At 38.0% G+C, this 22,357-nt stretch overlaps 1 protein-coding gene across 1 annotated transcript in view; it reads left to right on the forward strand.

Annotated features, from left to right (window-relative positions):
• PTPRQ (protein tyrosine phosphatase receptor type Q) overlaps nucleotides 1-11,406 on the forward strand; it is a 100,172-nt gene extending 88,766 nt beyond the window's left edge. The window contains exons 38-44 of the mRNA XM_032443733.1: nucleotides 1,311-1,387; nucleotides 4,294-4,428; nucleotides 4,533-4,658; nucleotides 6,833-6,981; nucleotides 8,547-8,682; nucleotides 10,533-10,656; nucleotides 10,938-11,406. Of these exons, the coding sequence (XP_032299624.1) occupies nucleotides 1,311-1,387; nucleotides 4,294-4,428; nucleotides 4,533-4,658; nucleotides 6,833-6,981; nucleotides 8,547-8,682; nucleotides 10,533-10,656; nucleotides 10,938-10,975 (785 nt within the window). The 3' untranslated portion in view covers nucleotides 10,976-11,406. The remainder of the gene's footprint in view (nucleotides 1-1,310; nucleotides 1,388-4,293; nucleotides 4,429-4,532; nucleotides 4,659-6,832; nucleotides 6,982-8,546; nucleotides 8,683-10,532; nucleotides 10,657-10,937) is intronic.
• The last annotated feature ends 10,951 nt before the right edge of the window (nucleotides 11,407-22,357 follow it).

A 22,357-nucleotide genomic window follows, 5' to 3' on the forward strand; every position in this document is an offset into this window, starting at 1 on the left:
CGTTTGAATGCAGCTGTGTTTTTGTTTGATCATACAATCATATCTGCATTATGAAATAATGTTGTGAAGTCAGTCTTTCCATTGTTTTGTTCTAAAGACAGGTTTATTTGCCAGTACCTTTCAGCTTGCTCTCGCAAGCTTTAATATGCAGGTGCAAGAAACTGTAGCCCCAGTAGTTTCTTAGCTTTGTAATTCAACCCATGTAGAAAACTCTTTAACATTCTTCCTGTTATTTCCCCTTTACTGAGAAGTTATTTTTTTAAACATATAAAATCCACATGTTTGTGCATTCAGCTACCACAGGAGCCTGGGTTTGCTTTCTTGTGGATATGTGTAAATGTGCTGCAAAGGTTTGGTAGAAGATCAGAGTGAATGTAGGATAACTTATAAGCCAAGGCTAGATTTTATCACAAGAGACAGGAGTCTGTCTCTCTGTACTCAACACTGCTTCATTTTTCAGTTAATAAGACAAGAAATGTCATTATTATTTTAAGCATTAGCTGTGATGTGAGATGAGGAGCATGGCATTCCTTGGTTAATAATGCTACATTCTGTGCTATCAACTTTTCACAACAGCTGTTACTCCTATCCACTGCCTTATTCAAGACGAGTTCTAAACTGCAGTCACTGAAGATTGATATTCATGACACAGTAAAATATAGACTGATGAATTTCAGAAGTTTTTAACTTCTATTGTTTATTTTTAATAAAGTGTGGATCAAACTGCAAAATTTGGACAGTTTCAGCAGTTCCTTATTCACACATGACATCTTTCCTGTTTTTCATCATTTCTGAATGCACACTGCGGGCCCAAATCAGAAACTCTCAATCACTTGTTATTTAGTCTTCTTTGAAACAAACTTCTCTGTAATTGATGCTTGCCTTATGTAAAAGAAGTTTTGAAATTGCCAGGGTCTGGCTTAAATCTTTCACATGACAGAAAGACTGGCAGTTCCCTGATTATTCTGTTTGACTTATATGGAGGATTCCTGTGCCAGAACAGCATGGCTTAAAGAACATGGGCTACTTTTAGGTAGAGGATCCTCCCATACACACATCACATTTTAGGTTTTGGAGTATTCACCATTTTGATAAATATATTTTTGTATGTATTACAATTTGTCTGGAACCAGGATGACTCTACAATAATGGAGATTGTTTAAACTGCCTTTCTAATGAGTGTTTTACTACAAGTATTGTTATTTTAACGATAATGTTGTCTAATTCATTTGTAATCCATAGACATTTGTTACCTAAATCTGTATTTGTTAATTAAACTTTCAGTTAACTAGACTTTATTTCTGTTACAGATAATAACAACAGAGTGAAGCTGATGCCTGATGCTGGTATTCCTGGATCTGACTACATTAACGCCAGCTATGTATCTGTGAGTAGGAAGTCTCTCATGTTTCCACTGTTTTTATTTTCTTGTTTTATTTTCTTCAAAAAATAACTTGCAAAAAGAACAGTGTTCTTTCATTCACTACAGGTACTATTTCAAGTACAAGTGACTCCTGTGGCACTGAACCTGACTGGTTAAAATATATTTCTCATTGTCAACCTTCTTCCTATGCCTCACACTTTCCAATTGTGTTCTCAGTAAATTCTTTATCTCTACTTTTCTGTTTCTGGTCTTGACTAACTCTTCAAGCTCAAAGCATAAATCATGACTGTGCATTTATTTTGTTGTAGCACTGGATGGTGGTTTCAAGTGAAGTCAAGACTTGATTTGCACTAAGTGCTATTCAAACATAGCAAGACATGCAGATAGTAGTCTAAATAGATGACACAGCAGCACGTAGAAATAGTCCTAGGTGACTGGGAGATGTTCACAGGGAATCAGCTAGAAAGCTGCAAATGGATGTCTTATCTCAACAGCATCCTCCTTTCTCATTAGCAAAAGTATGGAATTTCCTGATTCTGACAAGTAGCGGGAAGAAAGAGCCATGGGATCTTATTACTTGGGTGCTTGGCTGCGAAACACACTGCCACTGAGGAGACCAGATGGAGCCTGGCCCAGTCTTTACCTTTCTTGTCATAAACATGCCACGGAATAGGCAGCGCAAACAGCGACTTTCCAAAAAACTGTAGCAGATGCCAGCTGCAGAAAGTATACCCTGCTAAGAGTTTGTGTCTTTACCGCATGTAAGCATCTCAGTTTAGATCAGTGCTCTTCAGCAAATTGACTCATTTCTCAGGGCTAAAGCTTTACCCTTTGTGTGCTCTCACTTTATATATTTGTGGATTTGATAATATATTAATGCACATAGGTGTAAATAAACAAAATGTGTATTTATCTATCTCTTTATCTAGGTGTAGATGTATAAAGAGAGGGAATGAGAGATCATGTATATACTTTTAACAAATGGGAAATTTGTTGCTATTTTAGTTTTTACATTTAAACGAGAAATAATCAGTAACTGAACTATGGATTTTGCATACCTGAACTGCAGCTCTCCGGCTCACTCTTGAACTAGGAAGGATTAACATAGTTCCCCACTGCCACCTGTTCTGTATATTACAGATGGAATAAGTAAGAGGCAGCTGTGAATTATAGGGCTATAATTCCAATGAGGAGTTTCGAAGGTGCTGTAAACTACTGTGTCAGTTTTTTTGAGCAATAAACTGGGCTCTGTGATAACACAGACTGCTGGCTCTACAGCCATAAGCTTATTGTTATAATTGCTACTGCTGTTGTAAATATTCTGTAGTAGATTTCTGCAGGGTATGTTTGGATTGAGAAAACAGATCCATGAGAACTCAGCTCAGCATTTACGCAGATTTTTCAGCTTCCTTTCCCCAAATTTGTCATTAATTTATCAATGAACTAAACAGCAGAAGCCAACACTGGAGAAATAAAAACACAAAAAAACTTTAGGTGAGATCACTTTTTTTTTGAGTAAGCTCCAACTCCATTTTAGAGCAGATCATGGATGGATGTCCAGGCCCAAAGAATTGCTGTAAATTGAGTAAAATCCAAATTGAAGCCTATCACAAGCGGAACTTCCGGGGGCTCAGTACTGGGAACAATTTTGTTTAATATATTTACCAATTATATTGATGAGGAATTGAGTGCACCCTCAGTGTATTTGCAGGTGACACCATGTTGGTTGGAAATGTTGATCTGTTTGAGGGTCGGAAGGCTCTGCAGGGGAACTGGGATAGACATGTCCAATCACAGGACATTCAATAAATTTCAATGCTAGGTGCTACACTTGGGTCTTAACAGCTCCATGTAGAAGTATAGGCTTGAGAAAGAGTGCCTGGAAAGTTGGCCAGTGGAAAAGAACCTGTGGGTGCTGGTCAACATCCAGCTGAACATGAGGCAGCAGTGTGACCAGGTGGCCAGAAAGGCCAGTGGCATCCTGGCTTGCATCAGAAATAGCATAGCCAGCAGTACTAGGGAAGTGATTGTCCCTCTCTGCTTGGCAGTGGTAGGGCAGTTAGAGTACTGTGTTCAGTTTTGGACCCCTCACTACAAGAACATGGAATTGCTCAGGTGTGTGCAGAGAAAAGCAGCGAAGCTGGTGAAAGGACTAGAAAACAAGACATCTGAGGAACAGATGAGAGAACTAAAGTTGTTTAGTCTGGAGTAGAGAAGGCTGAGGGGAGACCTCATTGCTCTCTACAATTACCTGAAAGGAAGGTGCAGCGAAGGTGGATTCTCAGGTGACAAGTGATAGAACATGAGGAAATGGCCTCAACATGGCACTTAGTTTTAGTCTGTAGTATTAGGTGGATAGTTTAACTTACTTAATGATCTGAAAAGTACTTTCCAGCCTAAATTATTTTAGGATTCTATCCTATGATTCTTGAGGATCATTGGAAGGACAAGGTCACCAATGTCGCTTGTAGCTTGCACTAGCCATTACAGTGCTTCTCAGCTGCTTCTTTCACTCTGCTTCTCCTTAGAACTATTTTAATTATATTTTCCTGGTCTTTTCCTGATAAATTTCTTTGTGAGTGGATCTGCAGTAAGACTAATACAACAACTTAGATATTTATGAATGAGAATTCCTGACCTGATGCCCTTTCAATTTCTCTGCTAGAAGAATTTCTAGTAGGATTTCATTTCCCAGACTTTATTAGAACATTGGCTCATAACTGATGTATTCAGTGGAAAAAATGCTTTACATCCTTAGGTTTCCGTGGCCATCTGCCAGACCTACACCAATTAGTTTAGTACATCTGACAAGGTTCTAGCCTTATGTTTCATAGCTACTGGCGTGACTCACATGCAAACTCTTTTTTCCCTTGCCACTCATTATGTACTAAATATTTTCTTTTTCTTAGGGCTACTTATGTCCAAATGAATTTATTGCAACTCAGGGACCTTTACCAGGAACAGTGGGTGATTTCTGGAGAATGGTGTGGGAGACCAGAGCAAAAACTCTAGTGATGCTTACGCAATGTTTTGAAAAAGGACGGGTAAGTTACCAGTGTACAGTGTTTTATATAATAGAAGACTCTGTATGTAGTTTCTGTAAAATTGACCGCATTATAATTGTTAATTAGTAATCACTTCCCTGCAGATAAGATGCCATCAGTACTGGCCAGAAGATAATAAACCAGTGACTGTGTTTGGGGATATAGTGATTACTAAATTGGTGGAAGATATTCAGATAGACTGGACCATCAGAGATCTAAAAATTGAAAGGGTAAGTCACACCTGGAAGCTGACTGAATAAAACAACTCAACATCAGAGGTACTCCATCCATCCTGACACCCAGCTACCCCTCAGTGTTCTTTCCAACTTTTAATGTGTGTACACTATACTGTCTGGTTTTCCTGAGCATTTTGTTTTCAATCCTGTTTTTTATTCTTCTGAGGATTTTCTCCAGGTTCTATCGCAAAGAACTCAAATATGTGGCCAGCATGCTATGAAGGGCCTATCAAGGTTACTGAACCTCTGGTCTTGTGGGAGGTGCAATTTCTATTTGGACACCTCAGTTGTCTTGTCTAGAAAGGAGTAATCCTAACCATTCTGTTATCAGACAAATCCCTTTGAATGTATCCCTCTCAGATTAAAGGGCAGTATGCTTGGCTGTAGTGCAGCTGTTTTGCATTGTACCACCAGCCATATTGGCCTCCACCCCCAGGAAATTCACCCAATATAAATGAGAATCATCAGTATTACTCCCACTCTTAGTGCTGGGAATGGAGGTGGCGGAGTACAGCTTACATGTTCATCTTTGTCTTGATCCACAACTATAATTTACATACTTTGGAAAAACCGGCACCCGGCATTAAGTCAGACCAGCAGGTGGACTTGGGAAGGAATCTGAACGTAATGACCCAAGATGAAGTCAGCCATCTTTTGCAGAACACTAACATGTTGTATGTAGTGAAGTCACGTGCTAGGACAGAAATTCCCATATCCAAGTAGAAAGATGCATTACTATCCTGTGGCTTGTTCATACTGCAAAGGAAACACAGCAGTTAGGGGATTGTTTCAGTTGTCAGCCCTATAATGTTACGCACAATGTTCAGGACAACTGACTGCTTTAAAATGACTGGAGAGAATGACTGGTTTGTTTGTTTGTTTTTGTTTGTTTGTTTTTCCCCAGCCAAAATAAGATACAGGGTAAGCAAAATTAAAAAGGGACTATTTTGAGTAAAAATGTATGGCAGTTACATATTAGTGAGGGTGAGTAGGATAGCAAACAAGATAATTTAAGCTGAACTGACTAAGTACTCTACTTACAATAGCTGAAGTATCCCCCATGAGGGCATACCATCTAAAGTGCTGTATTTCTGTCTTTAAGATTGCACTTCACCTTCCACCTAAATTGATGGATTCTTAATGTTTTTCCAGTGCAGGTAATAGGCAAATATACACCAAATCATTTGTATTTATTGCCATATTGCATTCAAAAACATTTCTTTTTTTTTTTTTTTAAATATATTGATCAATTTTTATAATACAGCAAACTAGTTTCTACATGTAATTATTCAGTTTTTCAGTGTTTTTTGCAATATGAAAAGATCAAATGGTTGGTTCAAAACAAACCAAGAATGAGCTGGCTCATTAAGAAAGATGAGATTAAGCTGGAACTCATTTCTGCAAGACACTGTGAATGCTAAAAATTGAAAGAACTTCAAAAACTCTGGGGAAAGTAATGGATGAAAATTCTGCTGAGCACTACCAGATTTTTAGATACTGTCTGTGGCTGAGGCGGTTCATGACTTGCAAACTACTAGGAAAGAAAAGGATATACTGTGGAATTGTAGCTGCACTGTTGGCTTGTATTATTTCCACTAAGAGTTTCATTGATTCCTGTTGGAAACACGATAGTGGGTTAGACAGGGTTTGACCTGGTCCAGTACTTTTACTGTTACATGGTTAATTTAGATACCAGATCATAACCAGCTGTTTTTGTTGAGTTACTATTGCTGTTGCTCTGATTGAGAAGTACTTAGAAAATATATTTGTGTTTACCAGTGTATTTGTTTGCCTAAACTACAATAGATCAATATTAGAATAGTTGCTTTCCCCTAAATAAATTTGGCAGCCCAGTTCAGTAAAGTTCCAGACCAGACAAGCTCTAGAAATGTCAAAATGTAAGCAACAAATGATACCTATACAATGACTGAAGTCAAATAGAGAGTGACTGCAAAAATACTTAATGCTTCTTGAAAGATGAATTTGATGCCATCTTTCTTAAAACACTTGCCAAAAGATCTGTGCACAAGATATTACCCCTAGATAAAGAACCATCTTTGAGTTAATACAGTATTCTGACTTTCTTCGCTAAGTGAAGGTGCTGAGAAGTTTACATGTAGCTTATCTTATGTCTTCTGCAGAACACCTTCCTTATTTTTATTTTACAGCATGGAGACTGCATGATGGTGCGGCAGTGTAACTTTACCTCGTGGCCAGAACATGGAGTCCCTGAAACTACTGCACCAATTATCCACTTTGTAAAACTTATCCGTGCAAGTCGAGCACATGATAATACGCCGATGGTGGTTCACTGCAGGTAAGTGAATTTATCAAATCATTACTTAGTATCTTGTCATTCTGAGTGTATATTGAAGCTAGAGGAAACTGAAAGAAATCTGAGTACCTGAGCATGGCTCTACTGTGGATAGCAGTGAAGTCTTCTCCTTATGCCTTAATCAGAGGTAAAAATACCCAAGTAGGCCTGTTCTTCTATTCTCTGAAATCCCATTGAGATGACATCAGTGGAAGAGTAATTTCAAAATTACCATAAAGTACTGCTAGATTTGTATCAAGTTCCTTTTTTTATCTTGAGAAGAGGAATAGCAGCAAATGACATACTTTTAGGAACTCTTAAGGACAGCTTAATCCAGTGGGTTAAAATCCTGCCTATGGCAGGGGTGCTGGAACCAGGTCCCTTCCAAACCCTTCAAGGTCCCTTCCAAACCAAGCCATTCTGTAACTATGTTTATAGCTCTTAAAAATTAAATTCTAAAAATTGCATTTAACATCTACATGTTATTATCATGAGGAAGTAACTATTTGGGAGCCATGGAGAATGACAAATACGTATAGAGGATAACATGTACTGGATTTCAAACTTGGTTGCCTGTAAACATTTTAAATCTATATTTAGGCTCCTAAATAAATGTGCTGATTGTTAGAGGTGTTCAGCTCTGTCTGGGCTTGATTCCTTGCCTCATTCCCAGTGTAAGGAAGGATATGTGTGGACAGAAAAACTGAGCTTGTTGTTACAAACCCTGTCTTTCTCCAGTGAGTTTATTATGAAGTAGGATTCTTTTTATTTGTCTTCAGTGTCCTACAGATGTCTTCCACCACAGACTGTAAAATCTCTTTTACTTTATTTGATGTTGTTGTCCTTGACCATTTGGCATTTTCCTCTACTGCAGGGGACAAAGAGGCTGTTACAGGAAAGAACTTATATGCTGAGGTCACTTATATGCTTTGAATCCCATCCCCTTGTCTCAACACAGATACATGAAGGGGCTAGCGTGGGCAAGATGCTCTGCCTGTGCACCCAGACACTGAAGGTTCAAAACAGTTTTGCTATACGTTACCTGATCACCTCCATAATATACTCTGTATTTAATAATTAGTTGTAGAAAAGGCTGAATGACAGTGATTTTAAGAAAATCCCATTCATTCTCAAGGCTTTGATTAAAACAAAACTGGCTATCAGCGTGTGCTGCACATTCATCTTCATTTTAAAATGTTTTGCTATATCTTGTGTTGGGTTTCTTCCAATAGAAAAAGCATCACAAAATCCAGATGTGATTTCAGACAATCTTGTGGAAATTTGTAGGGATGTGTTTCTTCCTCTGCAGGTTTCATTTAGTTAAACCCCACTTTCCTATAGAACCCCTTGTAAGGTCAAAGTCAGAACCATATTTCACTTCATCTCCTTCACTTTATCTGAGGAGACATACCACAAAACTAGTGCAAAATATCTCTCTTTTTTTTTTTTTTCCACAGTTTTCTTATCATAATCAGTCTACTTTCATAACCAGGATTTTCTGAAGAAATATTTTGTACTAAAAAAAACAAACCAAAAAACTCATTTTATCTCCTGCATTATGTTTGCAGCGCTGGTGTTGGAAGGACAGGTGTTTATATTGCTCTTGACCATTTAACACAACATATAAATGACCATGATTTTGTGGATATCTACGGCCTTGTAGCTGAGTTAAGAAGTGAAAGAATGTGCATGGTGCAGAATCTGGTAAGATGTAACAGTGCATTCATATTCTGTTTTCCTGCTGTTAAAAATTAAGTTGTTGATATTCTGATCTAAAAAAAACCACTAGACTAGAAAGCAAATACAATTCATCTAGATCTTGTATTTTCTGTTAATTCCTGCTTCTGTATGCCTTTTAACTAGATTTTGGCCAGCAGTCTTGCCTAGTGCAGAAATGAGTGCTGAGCTGCTCAGATTTTAGAACCTAACTCATAATTTCCTAAACTCTCTGAAAGTTCAAGTTTTGAGTGAAGTATGGGTGTTAAATAAAACATGGCTTTGCTACACTCTTAATTTCACTTTATTTACTACCTACCTGTAGTTTCTTGCATACATATATATATCTGTAACATAGTTTTCTAGACTTTTAAATATGCATTTAGCTTTGACCTAACCAGGGATACTTTGTGTCTTTATAAATTGAAAGATGTTGTTAAAATCCCAGTGGATTGGCAATCCAACTTCATTTGCATGAGCCTTTTTGCATAAGTGTCCTGCAGGCCATTTCTAACCCAAGGCTGCTGCCTGAAATCTTTGACTCTACATGACTTTCCGATATACCATGACTTGCTCTGTACTAGCTTCAAAATCCTGCGACAGCTTGCTCCCCATCCAGGTCATTTCTAACTCATGTTTGCAAACTACAAAATGCAGATCAGCACTAAAACTTGCCGCAGGAGAACTGAACCTTGTTAAGTTTTATGGTAGATTCAGTGGTCAGGCTATTCTGACAGCTCTGTTATAAAACACTGTTTAGTAGTCTATAATTCAGATTTTACATGATCAGCATAGAGGATGAGAGGAAAGAAGCCTCTGTAACTCCTCTCCAGAGCTCAGTTTAGAGATCCCTCAATGAAACTGTAGGATCTATGAATAAAATAAAAAAGCTGTCAGACCTATTTTTGTACTTGATTATAACTTAAAAAGAATTTTCCTTCACTAGCAATCATCGTCTGAGTACAGAATGGCCTACATTAGTGCAAAGAAACATCTCTGCAGTTACTGCTCTCCCCACAAAAGCTGCATGCAAGTCCTCTATAGGGAATGACCTGAAAGACACTGGGAAATTTGGGGTAATGCTGGTTAGTGTGGATCAAAACTGTGCGAGAGACTTCAAATGTTTTGAGGATGATCAACTTTCACCATCTGGCAGTGTCCCCACTGTTTAATTCACTACTATTGAGACATAATCGCAGGCTCTATACCTGTCTGGTTTTATTATTTTATTTCATTATTTATTTCGTCCTGACATTGCCTTCTTTTATTTTCTCTTCTCAGCAGTTATTACCCAGAGTTAACCTTATGCCCTTGGTGATGTCAAAGTAACCTTAGTTGCCCACCCTTGGCATTATAGCCTATTAAAAATCATGCTACAGTACAAGAAGTATCCCTGTAAACAATGTGGGTTTTTCACTGGTAGCAATGGTTCATCCTCCTAGAACATGCAGATTCACTTGAACTTTTGCATTTGAGTGCACCCTGCTGGCTCTCTCTATATTATAAAGAGAGAAATTCTTTGTTCGGCTTCTTCAGTCTAACTAGTGGCTAAAAGTAATCAAACACATCTTCATAGATCACACCTTTACAGAAAAATATGGCACAGCCTATTGTTCTCAGAGATCATCATTTCATATTTTTACTAGCCATAGCAATTAACATCTTTTGACCAATGATATATACCTCTTGATGAATGAAATCAGGTTGGACATATATATGATATCATCAGAGTACTGAGATGACTCAAGTTAAACTGCAGTTACTTTCATAACATCTGAATGTTATATAAAAATATATATATTTCCTAATGAGACATCTTTAAAATCACATCTTTACAGGCACAATATATCTTTTTGCATCAGTGTGTCCTGGATCTGCTGACAAGCAGGGGAAGTAGCCAACCAATCTGTTTTGTAAATTATTCAGCGCTTCAAAAGATGGACTCTCTGGATGCCATGGAAGGTAAGCAGATACGAATGGTCTCAGAATTATTTTGTCACAGCAGGTGTATTGACTTGCCCAGTTTAAGAAGCATAAACAAATATTCTGACAAACATTTTCTGCCTTCAGAAGAATAAAGTTGTAACATTTTGCTGTCCTTCAGCCTCCCTTGTGCTAAGATTGCTCAAGCCTTCCACCATTTTCCTCATGAGATCTTCTCACTTCAGCCAAAACAGTTATCTGCCATTAGGAACTATTTGTTTACAAAGTAGGTTAAAGTAATATATCTGTTTCTTTTGTAGGTGATGTGGAGCTTGAATGGGAAGAAACTACCATGTAAATACTAAGACTAAATATTAAAGATGAGATTTTGAAAGTCAAAGTCATATTTTTCTAAGCAAAAGGGCCAAAGTACACTCCCCTATTTTGATGATTGAAACAGACACAAACAATTGAAACAGCTCTTCTCCTATCAATGTGCCTTCATAAGTATGTTGAAGTATTTTATTCAGATCACTGAGCAATAATGCTATGAAGTACTTTTGCACAGACTGCACTTCTGCTGTTATATGAGTACTATACTCAGTATGTACGTATTTAAATAGGAAGTGTTTGAACATATTCCTTTTTTCCATTTATCTTTGTAAATGAGGAAAAATGAGCCAAAGAAGATGTCAAAAAAAATAATTGTATTCCTGGTGAACTTATTTTTGTGTGAATTTGCTGTGTTCATTGTGTTTTGGTTTTAAGTAAAAGTTACAGTTCCTTGAATCATTCTTTCTAGATTGGTTTTAATGTTGCTGTCAGTTCTTGCGGATCATTTCCATGAACATCACGGTGATCTTTACCTAAATATACATTCTTATGTTTTGAATCTTTTTTTATGAGTGGTAACATATCAGCTGATGATCCTGAACAGCTGAAGCGTCACCTTCTGACATGCGGAGGATTATTCAGTTTTTACACAGCACACAGTAGCTCTTCAGGGACACTTGGAGCTATTTAAGACAACTTATAGTCAGTGGATTGCTTGTTTTAAGTGTACAATGGCGATTGCAAATGTTCAGTGCAGAAGAAAGTATTTTACATTCCTCCTACTTTTCAAAGCAGATAATTACAAACAACAACTAAACAACTGAAAATCTGTTACCTATTGTACTGCGTGTTAGATTGACTTGAGTAAATGAATGTTTATAATTCATTCACGTCTTTAGTATTCAGTATTTTAAAAGAAAACTCTAAATTTAATATTTTTTTATAATGCAGCACCATCAAGTAAAATAAATAAATAAATAAACGCTCCCTTTTCAGGTTTGGTGAATCGCTGTAGAGATAGAAAAGTACAGGAAGTATTGTTAGGGGATTTAATGAAAATCATCTTCTACTGATTATTGTTATCAGAGAGAGACTGGAAACAGGAATGAGAGCAGCAGGAACCACTTACCTGAGAAGGAAACCAAAAACCATTGAGTATGAAGACTACTGAGAGAATTAAACTGTTCACCCTGGTTTACAGGGAAGTATTCAGCTGACATTATTAGGTGGGGAGACTGATGTCTCATTTTCTTCTCTGTGTAAATAAATATATCATTGGGATAAGGCTGTGACCTTAATCTAAGATGAAAAACATAAAAGCAAAGAGACTTTGGGGTTTCCAGTGTATATTCTGTTTGACAGATAAAATCCATAGCCTTGTGGAGTCACCAAATGCAGGAAAATTAGACCAACTTCTTTAGGAAGTAGGAAGGTGTGTGTGTGTTTGTGTGTGCACAACTGTAAATGAAAGCTTTCCATGTCTTTGACTGTACCTACCAGACAGAAAATACTGTATAGCACGTAACCTGATATTTATTTATAAGTGAACGGCAGAAGGTGTTTGATGTCTTTTTAGAATCTGGCAAGGATAGTGTAGATTATAAATCAGTGAGGACCCTTTCAGCAGAAAGTGCCAAATACCTTAAGTGAAAATCAAAAGGCAGTATTTGAAGAGATGAAAATGGTCTACGAGGATATTTTGGGCAATCTGTCTTTGATGAAGACTGACGGTATTGCAAACATCACCTGTCAAGCTAAAAGGAAAACAATGCCTTTTAAAGCTGGGTAGAGGGAGAGAGAGGTGATGTCCACAGCTGTTCAAGTCTCTGGCAAAGCATTCGGTACAGCTCTAGTTACATTTGGTTCATATGAAACATGTGTTCTTCATTTATTATACATGTACTTTAAAGTATTCTGACAAATTACTTATAGGGGCTTACAGATGTTTTCCACGATTTGTATTTGTACTTGGTAGCAGTACATGTAGCACTGTGATAAATTGGCTTTATAAAGTCATAATCTTGCCTAATCTTCTGTCCATGACAGTGGAATATACATATGTGTGTCATTACTTTTTTGTTCTTGTTGAGAAAGGCTAAGTAGCCTCTTGTTACTTACAGCAGAACTCCAGAAGTTCCAAAACATGCTTAAATGTTTTCTGTTTCATCTAATATTTATCACAAAGACTCTTAGATCTCCTTGTATTCAAACTCAATTCATTAGCATATTTGTCTGACATCTTAGTAAGATGTTACAATACTTATCACTGTTCTGTAGGTCAAAGAAAAAAAATGAAATTTAATTCAAATAATTTATATATATATTACATGCTACCTAGGCATATTTTGCACTGTATTAAGGATAAAGGCCAAAATTCAGCATAAACTGGCTACAATTCCCAGGGCAACTGGTAAAGGAAAAAAACAATCTCCAAGCTATTCTCTTTAGGAACCATTTTTCAGTATAAATAGAGCAGCAGTTCATTGACCTCCTCACGTGCCCACCAATGATTTACAGGAACAGTGAAGCATCCCTCAGACCTCTATCCAGTCACGAAGAAAAAGATTCCACAGTCCGCTGTCTTCCAGCTCTTTCCTTTTACAGCTGCTCCTGTGTTGGTTCTACTGGTGGAACCGGGAGCAGGAGGTGGGCAGAATTTGTTCAATTGCTATTTTAAGTATATATGTGAAATCTATCACTCAAATTTCTATAGATTAATGGCATAGCTAGTGTAGCAAGAACACAGTCTATCAAAAGCAGAGACTGAATGAAGAATGAATAAGAGCTGGGGAATACTCAAATTTTACAGGAAGATTAGAATTGCAGTTATAATTAGGTCATACTTTATTATTTGGTGTATTTCTCTAAAAATTGGCATATAGATACATACAGTATCTGTATGTATCTATAGCCAACTCTGTTGGATGTCTTCAAAAGAGATTATTGTCAGTGCCCTTAACAACTGATCTGTTCTGTTTACAAAAGTAAGAGAGCAGCAGCACATTACACTCATGTTAAATTTGAAGCATTTTTTGAACTGTTATAAGTATCAGAAGCTATTCAACAATTTAATTTCATAACATTGCATGAAAGATCAATCTTGCGTGCCATCGGTGTATTCCTATGTTACAGAGTTGCTTATATGCAGTTATTAAGAGAAAAGCAGCAAAGAGTGATGAATTAATCATGTTTCACACTGAGGTAACATATGACAGTGAGCTTCCCTGGTTAAATACAGAGATGTAAAATGTTTTGTGGATTTGGAAATTACACTTCAGTTTGTCAGAGAAGGACACAAACCTTTGCAAACACAAAATGTTTTTTCCATGCCAAAATCACACTGCACGATTAGTGTCTACTTCACCAAGTTTAACCTTAGAAGTGCCTTAATGTGTGTTACTTACTATTTGCAAAGCACATTCAGAACCAAGCCTGGAAATACAGCGATGGAATTGAAGACAAAATAAGAACAGAAGAGTACTGATCAATTTACAAGCATACCTGATAAAGTCTTAATTACTGTAATAGAACCATCTACCAAACAAAAGAGGTGCTTAAATGGAGTTAAAGAAATATTCATTCAGTTACCTAAAAAAATAAATGTCCAGAGTAGATGTCTCTAATTTTAGGATTGACAGAAAATCAGATTAAAACTTAGACTTACATAAATCCAGGTTAAAATAACCCATCAATTTCATGGAGTCACAATTTAACAACAGCACAGTTACAGCACAAAATGGTTTTCTTACGGTTGTTTCCAAGTGAGTTTTCATGGAATCCAAGAAGCACAGAGCAAACATCATTCAGCTACTGATTTGTGTTACTCAGTTTATTTTGAAATCTTAAATTCCTGTTATGACAGGCAGAAAAACGTCTTGCTGCCTCTATCAAATCAAAGACATTCCCAATCTCCAATTATCTTCATAAATAGATTGCCTATTGACCATTCCTCTATCTAGATAAGAAGTTGTTTTTAATTGGAAGCAATTTGATTTTTTTTCTAGCAGAGTAATTCTGTAATTGTAATTTGCCAGGACAACTGAGATCTTGTCGATTTTCCATTGTGCAGAGTTTAGAACCATTAAGACTGAAGCTAGACAGTGTCTGGTGCAGGATCCAAGATCTGGGTTTTATGTACGGCTCTTATTCAACTAGGAAAAAACTGGAAAGAGACTGAAGACTCGAAACCCTGTGAGGTCAATGAGCAGAAGACACTTTCTCTGAAAACATTTTGACAAGTTTCAATAATACCTATTTCAGAGTATGTGTTAGATGCATATTAAGCACTGAACATATATCGTCATGTGTCCATGGAAATAAATGGTAGAAACAAATTCAAATTGATTTATTCTTTTTAAAATCATCATAGTATCATAGTCTCGTGTGGGTTGGAAGGGACCTTAGAGGTCATCAAGTCCAACCCCCTGGATTCGAGCCTCCTGTGTAGCAGAGCGGCACTTCTACCACTTGCGCCACAGGGGGATTCGAACCCAGGGCCTCCGGTGCTGCAACGCAGCATTCCTACCACTTGCGCCACTGGGGCACACTTGTCTGCGTGGAAAGAATTCAATTAGCTCTCTGTTTTAGGGGATATACATACATTAATAGTGAATTCAGGACATATGTATAGTTAAAATACGTGTGCATTCAGTGCTACAAAACTTGCAATGCAATGAGTGATGTGAACTGTAGCTGGAAACCACTGACACATAGTTTTGGACATATCTTTGCCATTTTAAATTGTAAGGAACTAAGTCAAAGAAAATAGACTGGAACTGGTCCACTGCTTCACCACTTTTGCATGACTGTTGTGTCACCATTCTAAGCATTTTGCTAAAAAGACAATACTCCTGATATTGTTCTCAGTGTTTTGTGCTGTCTTCTAATGATGTGCTGCTTGTCTATATACGGTTATGTCCAAAGGAACTGTAAACAGAAATGTCATTTATCTGCTGTCAGGTGCTACAGGAATGACCTATAGCCATATGTCATTCCCAGGTAAGCAGTGCACTGATCTTACTTCAGTTCCCTGCCTTCTATGCTGATGCACAGTGGACATCATGGAACCTCAGCCGAATTTTTGCATTGACCCTTCCCAAGTAACATTTCCTTCCCTACCCTTTGGCTACAGTTATGAGCTATGAGACAAGTGCAAACGTATTTTAGTGCTACCTCATAGCTAAATGATGGTATCAATTGCATGTCTTAGCAGCAGAGGCACAGTGTGCAGTTGTAAGGATAAACCAAATTACTGGCTTCCTATCCAGAAGTTCCCCCTACTGCTATTACAAAAAGTGGTATAAATTTTAGCGCCATTCATTATTCAGCGTCAGTCATCTGAAGACAATAAGATGGATCCCATGTTCGATATTTTGTATGGCAGTTCTCTTTTCCCAATAATTTTTCCCAAATGATGCTGAACTAATTACTTATTTTAATTACTCTTTCCCCCAGCTTCCTTATTCTGCAGGCTCTTTCTCAGATTCAACTGTGTAAAGAAAACTTAAAATCAATGGCTTTTCTGCAATGAATAACAATGTCTACGGTACATTTCAAAGATCTCACTTCCCTGGGCAGTCTGGGATGAAGCTGTGCTTCTATATTTCAGTTGAAAGACAACATTTAGAAGGTTTTTGTTATATATGGATCATCTTACTCTGCTTGTTGATTGGTGTTACCAGGGTGATCTTTTTGTAGGATGACAGCTGCACGCAGCTATCCACTGTAATCATGAACAAACCATTCCAGTACTCTTCATAGTCAATAATGAGCCAAAGAAAGTTTTACAAGGATATTTCTAAAATATTTTGCAGGAGATGGAGTTGTGAATGACAGGAAAAGAATACTCGGATACTGGAAACTTAATACGCAAGTAAAGCTTTACCATTCACAGTTACATTCCATGAAGCTTGCTGAGCAGGAAGTGTTCTAAAACATATAGAAAGTATTTGGGACAAAACAGTACAACCTTTGAGATGAGTACTGCAAGATATTGAACACTCCTGCCAGTCGCGCAGGAATGCTCTTAATTAGGACTTACTGTAAATGTACGTAGCTCATGAGAAAAGCACAAATAAAGAACACAAGTACTATGAGCGCTGACAGCAACCTTCGTGATTCAAGTTAGCTTTGGGACCAAAGGACTCTATTGAGACAACGCTTTCACTAATCTTAAAATATAAAAACAAATATTTTTATGCAATGCAAGTGCAGAATGGGACAGACAGAGTGTAGACAGAGGAGAGGGTTTTATTCCACTAGTGAAGGCATAAGGAAATAAGTAATTAAGCCAGAATTCTTAAATGAGCTGCAACAACACTAGGCGTGGGCAAGGAACTGACCTATGGAAACTGGCTCCTGAGCATGTAACCTTACTCCCTTTTGAGATCAAGAGAGCTATCTGACAACACAGCACTTTGTCAGCCAAGGAGCTCAGAAAACATTCCCAGAGCTAACTGGCATTTGTATGTGGGATTTTAGTCTGAATGTCTCTCAGAATGCTAAAGAAAAAATCCAGATCTAGGGTTGTCATTGAAGCACACCATTCAGCAGCTAAAATCCTACTCAACAGTGCAATAAGGCAAATAAGATAAACCTTTCCAACCTGGACATAATACTTTGAATTCCAAGGATGATTTACATTATGTCCTTTTCTTAGTGCAATACCTTGACAAGCCTAGGTGAGCACTCTAATCCTCCTCTGTGTTAGAGCTGAATCAGTTTTAGCCATATGACAGTTTCAGTTTAAGCCAACCATCTCCGATGGTCAATGGAAAAACATGGGCGTACACAGAGAGCAGTTCATGTCAAATCTAGAATAGATGTCTAGGAGAGTCACTCCTGAAAACCTCTCTCAGGAGGATGCTTTGACAAAAGATGTTCTGTAATTCCATATTACTGCAATTCCTTAAATATATGCCTCCTTCCAGTGGGGTGACTTGTAGGAACACTGCAAGACACACAGTACACAAAGACTGTGACTGCATGCTCAAGGTGGCAGATAAATTTATCACTTGTTCATTTTTCCTTCTTTTGCCCTTCCATTTTTTCTTATCCTTTTTTAGCACTCCTAGGCAGATTATGGAAACATATCAGGTTGCTGGTTAATGGAGATTAATTGTGTGAGCTGTACTATGTACAAAGCTTAATAAGACAAACATTCCTCTCCTGTATATTGATGGGATACGAAAGGATCTCTGACACCGCTAACATTATCTCAGTACAAACAAGGGACCTGGGGATTGTCGAAAGATACGATGGACAGCATCGCTGCCACACAGTACTCACGCTCTGCCTCACCTTCATCATCCCACCAGTTCTCACATCTTGGCAGTACAGAACTAATGGTAAGCAGTGGCTTTTTCACAGAAGGCTTCATTGCCTGTCCTGGAAAGGTTCCCAACAAAGACTCATGGCATACAGCAGGCCACTCGTGACAAGGGCACCTTGCTTCTTATTCAGTCTTCAGACAAAAATCTCTTAGCTGCGTGTTTAGAATAAGAGCAAAACAACAAGATTAACTTATTTAAGATGCTAACATTTTCTTCTAACTTGTGATCGCTGTTAGGATATACCCAATCCACACATACTTCAACATACACAAGCACATACTCAGGCTCTTAAAGTGACATGTAAATCAGTCAGATGTAACTACCGTGCTCCAGATTAACAAAAGGAAGCATGAGTTGGATTCATAGTGATTGTGACCAGTAAATCCTTATCTAAAGAAGTGATTGGTTTTGATTTTTAAAAACTTTTTTTATGGAAAAAAGGAATTAAACTGAAGCTTCTTTTTTTTAATGGCAATGAACTGAACTGCACTTTGAGAGCTTTGAAATACTTTGTGCCACCATATCGTATGGCTCTCCAAAAACAAGGAAGATGTCTTGCAAGGAGATTTACTTAGTAAAAAATGAAATTGCTGCAACAGCTGAGAGACAGAGAATGGTTCAATTGAGAGAAAAGAAACAAACAAGTGTCAGAGCGGGCAGTTGGTGTCAGTTCCAGCAGGATTTAAAACTTGACAAAAGCTTGAAGAAATTATGTTAACAGAGCCAATCTCTTTATGAAAAGAATATTGTATTTGACAAAAATCCATTGTAAACAACATTTGACAGCGCCTTTATTAAAATGCTCCAGAGGAAGGAATGATGCATAAATGAAATATACAAGTACTGTATTTCACTGATATTTAACATCATACGGTGTGTTTTCATTTTTTTCCTGAAAAAGAAATTCCAAACTGAGTCTGAGCTCAGTATGATGATAAAATCTGGTTGAAAGTTCATCTTTTCAAAGAGGCAAAACTGTAAGACCTTCTTACTTTGCTCACAATGAGATCAGAACCCAAATGAAACAAGGTTTTCTATTGCCACTTTAAAACAACTCCTTATGCTCTACATAGAATGTTCTGTCATATTTAGGAAATCTATTGTATATGCTATAGAAGAACTATTTATAGTTTATCTCAGGGAAGGACTGCAAAGATAATTTTAGGCCTTGGATTTCAGCAGGGCTAACCTTTTGCTGCACGTGGCTTACGCACAATACAAAAAAAATTTCCATGCCAAAGATGTATCACATGACCGGCAATGAAGGCCTGCTGGCCTGGCTGGGTAACTCAAAACCATGGCTCTGGGAGGAAGTGAGCCAGTGGAAGCTGTCAGCAAAACAGCCGGGACGCTGCCCAGTCCTGCTTTACAAGGAGCAGTGAGATTGCGGAGCAATCATTGCCATCTCCTGCACGCAAGCCTTTCTAAATGTGTGCTCTCCTCTGGCTTGTCTGGGCACTAGAAGTCCTTGTGACTCCTGGGCATGCCAAGTTTTCAGTGTTACAGACCATATAGATGACCGTCCATTCCATGCTCCATGAAGCTGTTCTGCATGTGAAATTCTGTTGGTGTGTTAGGTGGTAATTGTTTTTGGTTTCCTGAAGGTCAAAGAGAGAAATGTACTGAGAAAGGAGCAGTGACACAGAATAGGTACTGGCTTGTGATAAGGCATCCCAAGAACATTTAACTGTTACAATACTTAACTGTTGGACCTCCTGACACTCAGTAGAATCCTTAGCTGACAAGTGCCCAAACTCAAAAAGAATACCCCAAAAAACAGCCACTAATGAAAGGCACTCTCAGAAATCTGGAGAGGAATTCAGGAGACAACAAGGACTGATGATGCAGATAAAAAGCTACAAAGTGTGTGAGCCAACGTATCTCCAGCTGCGGCATCCTCTTGCTTGGGAACTGTCATCTCATTATCATAATTGTCAAATTAGTAGGGAATTTCCAATTTTGATTCCCCCCCTCTCAAAATAATCCAGGAATAAATCTCTAGGATTGTATTTAAAGCACTCAAATAAAACACAGGAGACGCTGATTTATTTTCATCCTCTGCTTGATTCAAGGAAGGGATCTGTTTATCCATGTTTATCACATCTCAGGCAAATATGCCGATCCCTGGGCTAAGACTACTGAGAAATCATATGTCCACTGTTATATTCCAGTGGTGCCACTTGCAAGAATATTTGAGTAGTCATTTAGGAACAATGAAGGCTGCTACGTCTGGGCCTACCTAAAACGAACTGATTGTCACTTGGAAGTTGCAGCATACACCGGGCCTATATCTCTTTTGCAGTTATGATAGTAATGAATAATACTACAAAGTAATAACTATAATGCCTGGCACTCTGAGCCAAACATTTCTATTACGCTGCTACAATGCACAAATGTGGTTTAAAAATAATGACTCTGCAAGCCGGTGGATTCTGTTCTAAGCCAGCTTTCACACTTCACAAGCAGAATATCTTCTCACTATTTTCTCTAAGTTTAAACATAGCTACATGTTGTCTAGTTACTGGGTCCAGAATGCAGATCTAGGATTGCTTTTCCAGGGGTTCTCTGTCTAATGAAAATACACCCTTATGGTATTTCTTCCTTCTCAAATTTCCCTCAATGGAATTAGCTTTTCCCAAAAAAAACCAACCCCACACAATATGTACTCTTCCTCTAAGAATCCAAAAACTCCCATCATTTCAGTTGCAGCCATATTTTGATGATATTTTTTCAGGCAGAGAGGGCAACCAACCATCTTTTAGTCTAGGCAGTTTATCTGAAATAAAATACAGACATTTTTTTTGTAGTGTGGCTGCATGCAATCTAACTAGATTTAAGAGCCATTTTGTCATGCAGAATATCTGAACACTACTCCCCTTTCATTTCTCTTCACACATCAGATGAACTCCCTTGGGAAGATGGAATGTTGACTGAGACCAGCTTCTTTCCAGCTTTTGAAAAACGTCATGTTTCTTTTAGTATGACTGTAGTAGAGATGCCAACTCAGGGCCTGAAGCAGTGATTGAGCACCTGGTAGAAGGCAGCGCCAAGCCAGGGGAGCTCAGCTGCATGCAGTGCACCTCAGTAACCAGAAAGGGTGGAGTCAAGATCCACACCTTCCCAGACCTCATGTAAGGGCTGGCAGTGGAGGCAAGGGCATTCCTTTGGAGAGCACTGCATACCTGAGGCCTTCTGAAGGTAAGCAGGTTCTTTCCTTTGTTTCTGTGCCTAAACTGTTGCATTTGAGCAATTCCTCACTTGCTGCATCTTGGGACCTTGTTACTCTGTGCTTTCTATCTTGTTACGATGACTCATCTGTACTTACAGACCAGTACAAAGGAGAGAGAATTTGGTACAGATCTAGTGAAATCAAGCATTAGAAGAAAACTTCTTTATTGCAACTTATCAAAGCCACTGGTATTTTCAGCTGAAGCATCTGATACACACCTTTGTCAGAAAATATGGATGACTGACTTGGTGGACGGTAGCATAACAGACCAGTCCTCTCTGGAAGTCTGAACACTTCATCCTTGTGTTTTCCAGGTAGACAGCCGACTAGGTTGCAAGTGGGAACAGACATGTATCTGTCTTTTACTGAGTAAAAGAAGCCAGCAGATACAGGAGACTGAGTGACAGGAAAGGACATCAAAACACACCAACTCGAGTAACACCTGCATCCTATCAGAGAGGATAAGACATAAGTTAATAAATAGTTTTGAAAAACTCTTTAAGTTCATGATTAAAGCCAAGTAAAGCCCAAGGTATTTGGATACACAGCAGTCTTGTGAAAAGGTACAGAGAGAACAGAACACGACTGGCAGTTGGAAAGGAAATGGTCACATGTCAAAGCACCCAAAGTACAAGCTGTGAACATAACATTCAAATCAGTCAGCAACATGTTTATGGGAATTCAGATGATAGCAGTAACATGACAATAGCAGGAGTATAAAAATAGCCAGCAACAGACATCAGTTAAAAATGTACAGAATGTTTATAATAAATCTCAAGTAAGAAAAGATGTAAACTTGAACTTAATTCCTCTGAGGGTGCCTTTAGAACAACTACCTATATAAAAG

Source organism: Coturnix japonica, chromosome 1 (assembly GCF_001577835.2).
Source record: "Coturnix japonica isolate 7356 chromosome 1, Coturnix japonica 2.1, whole genome shotgun sequence".
Lineage (NCBI taxonomy): Eukaryota > Metazoa > Chordata > Aves > Galliformes > Phasianidae > Coturnix > Coturnix japonica.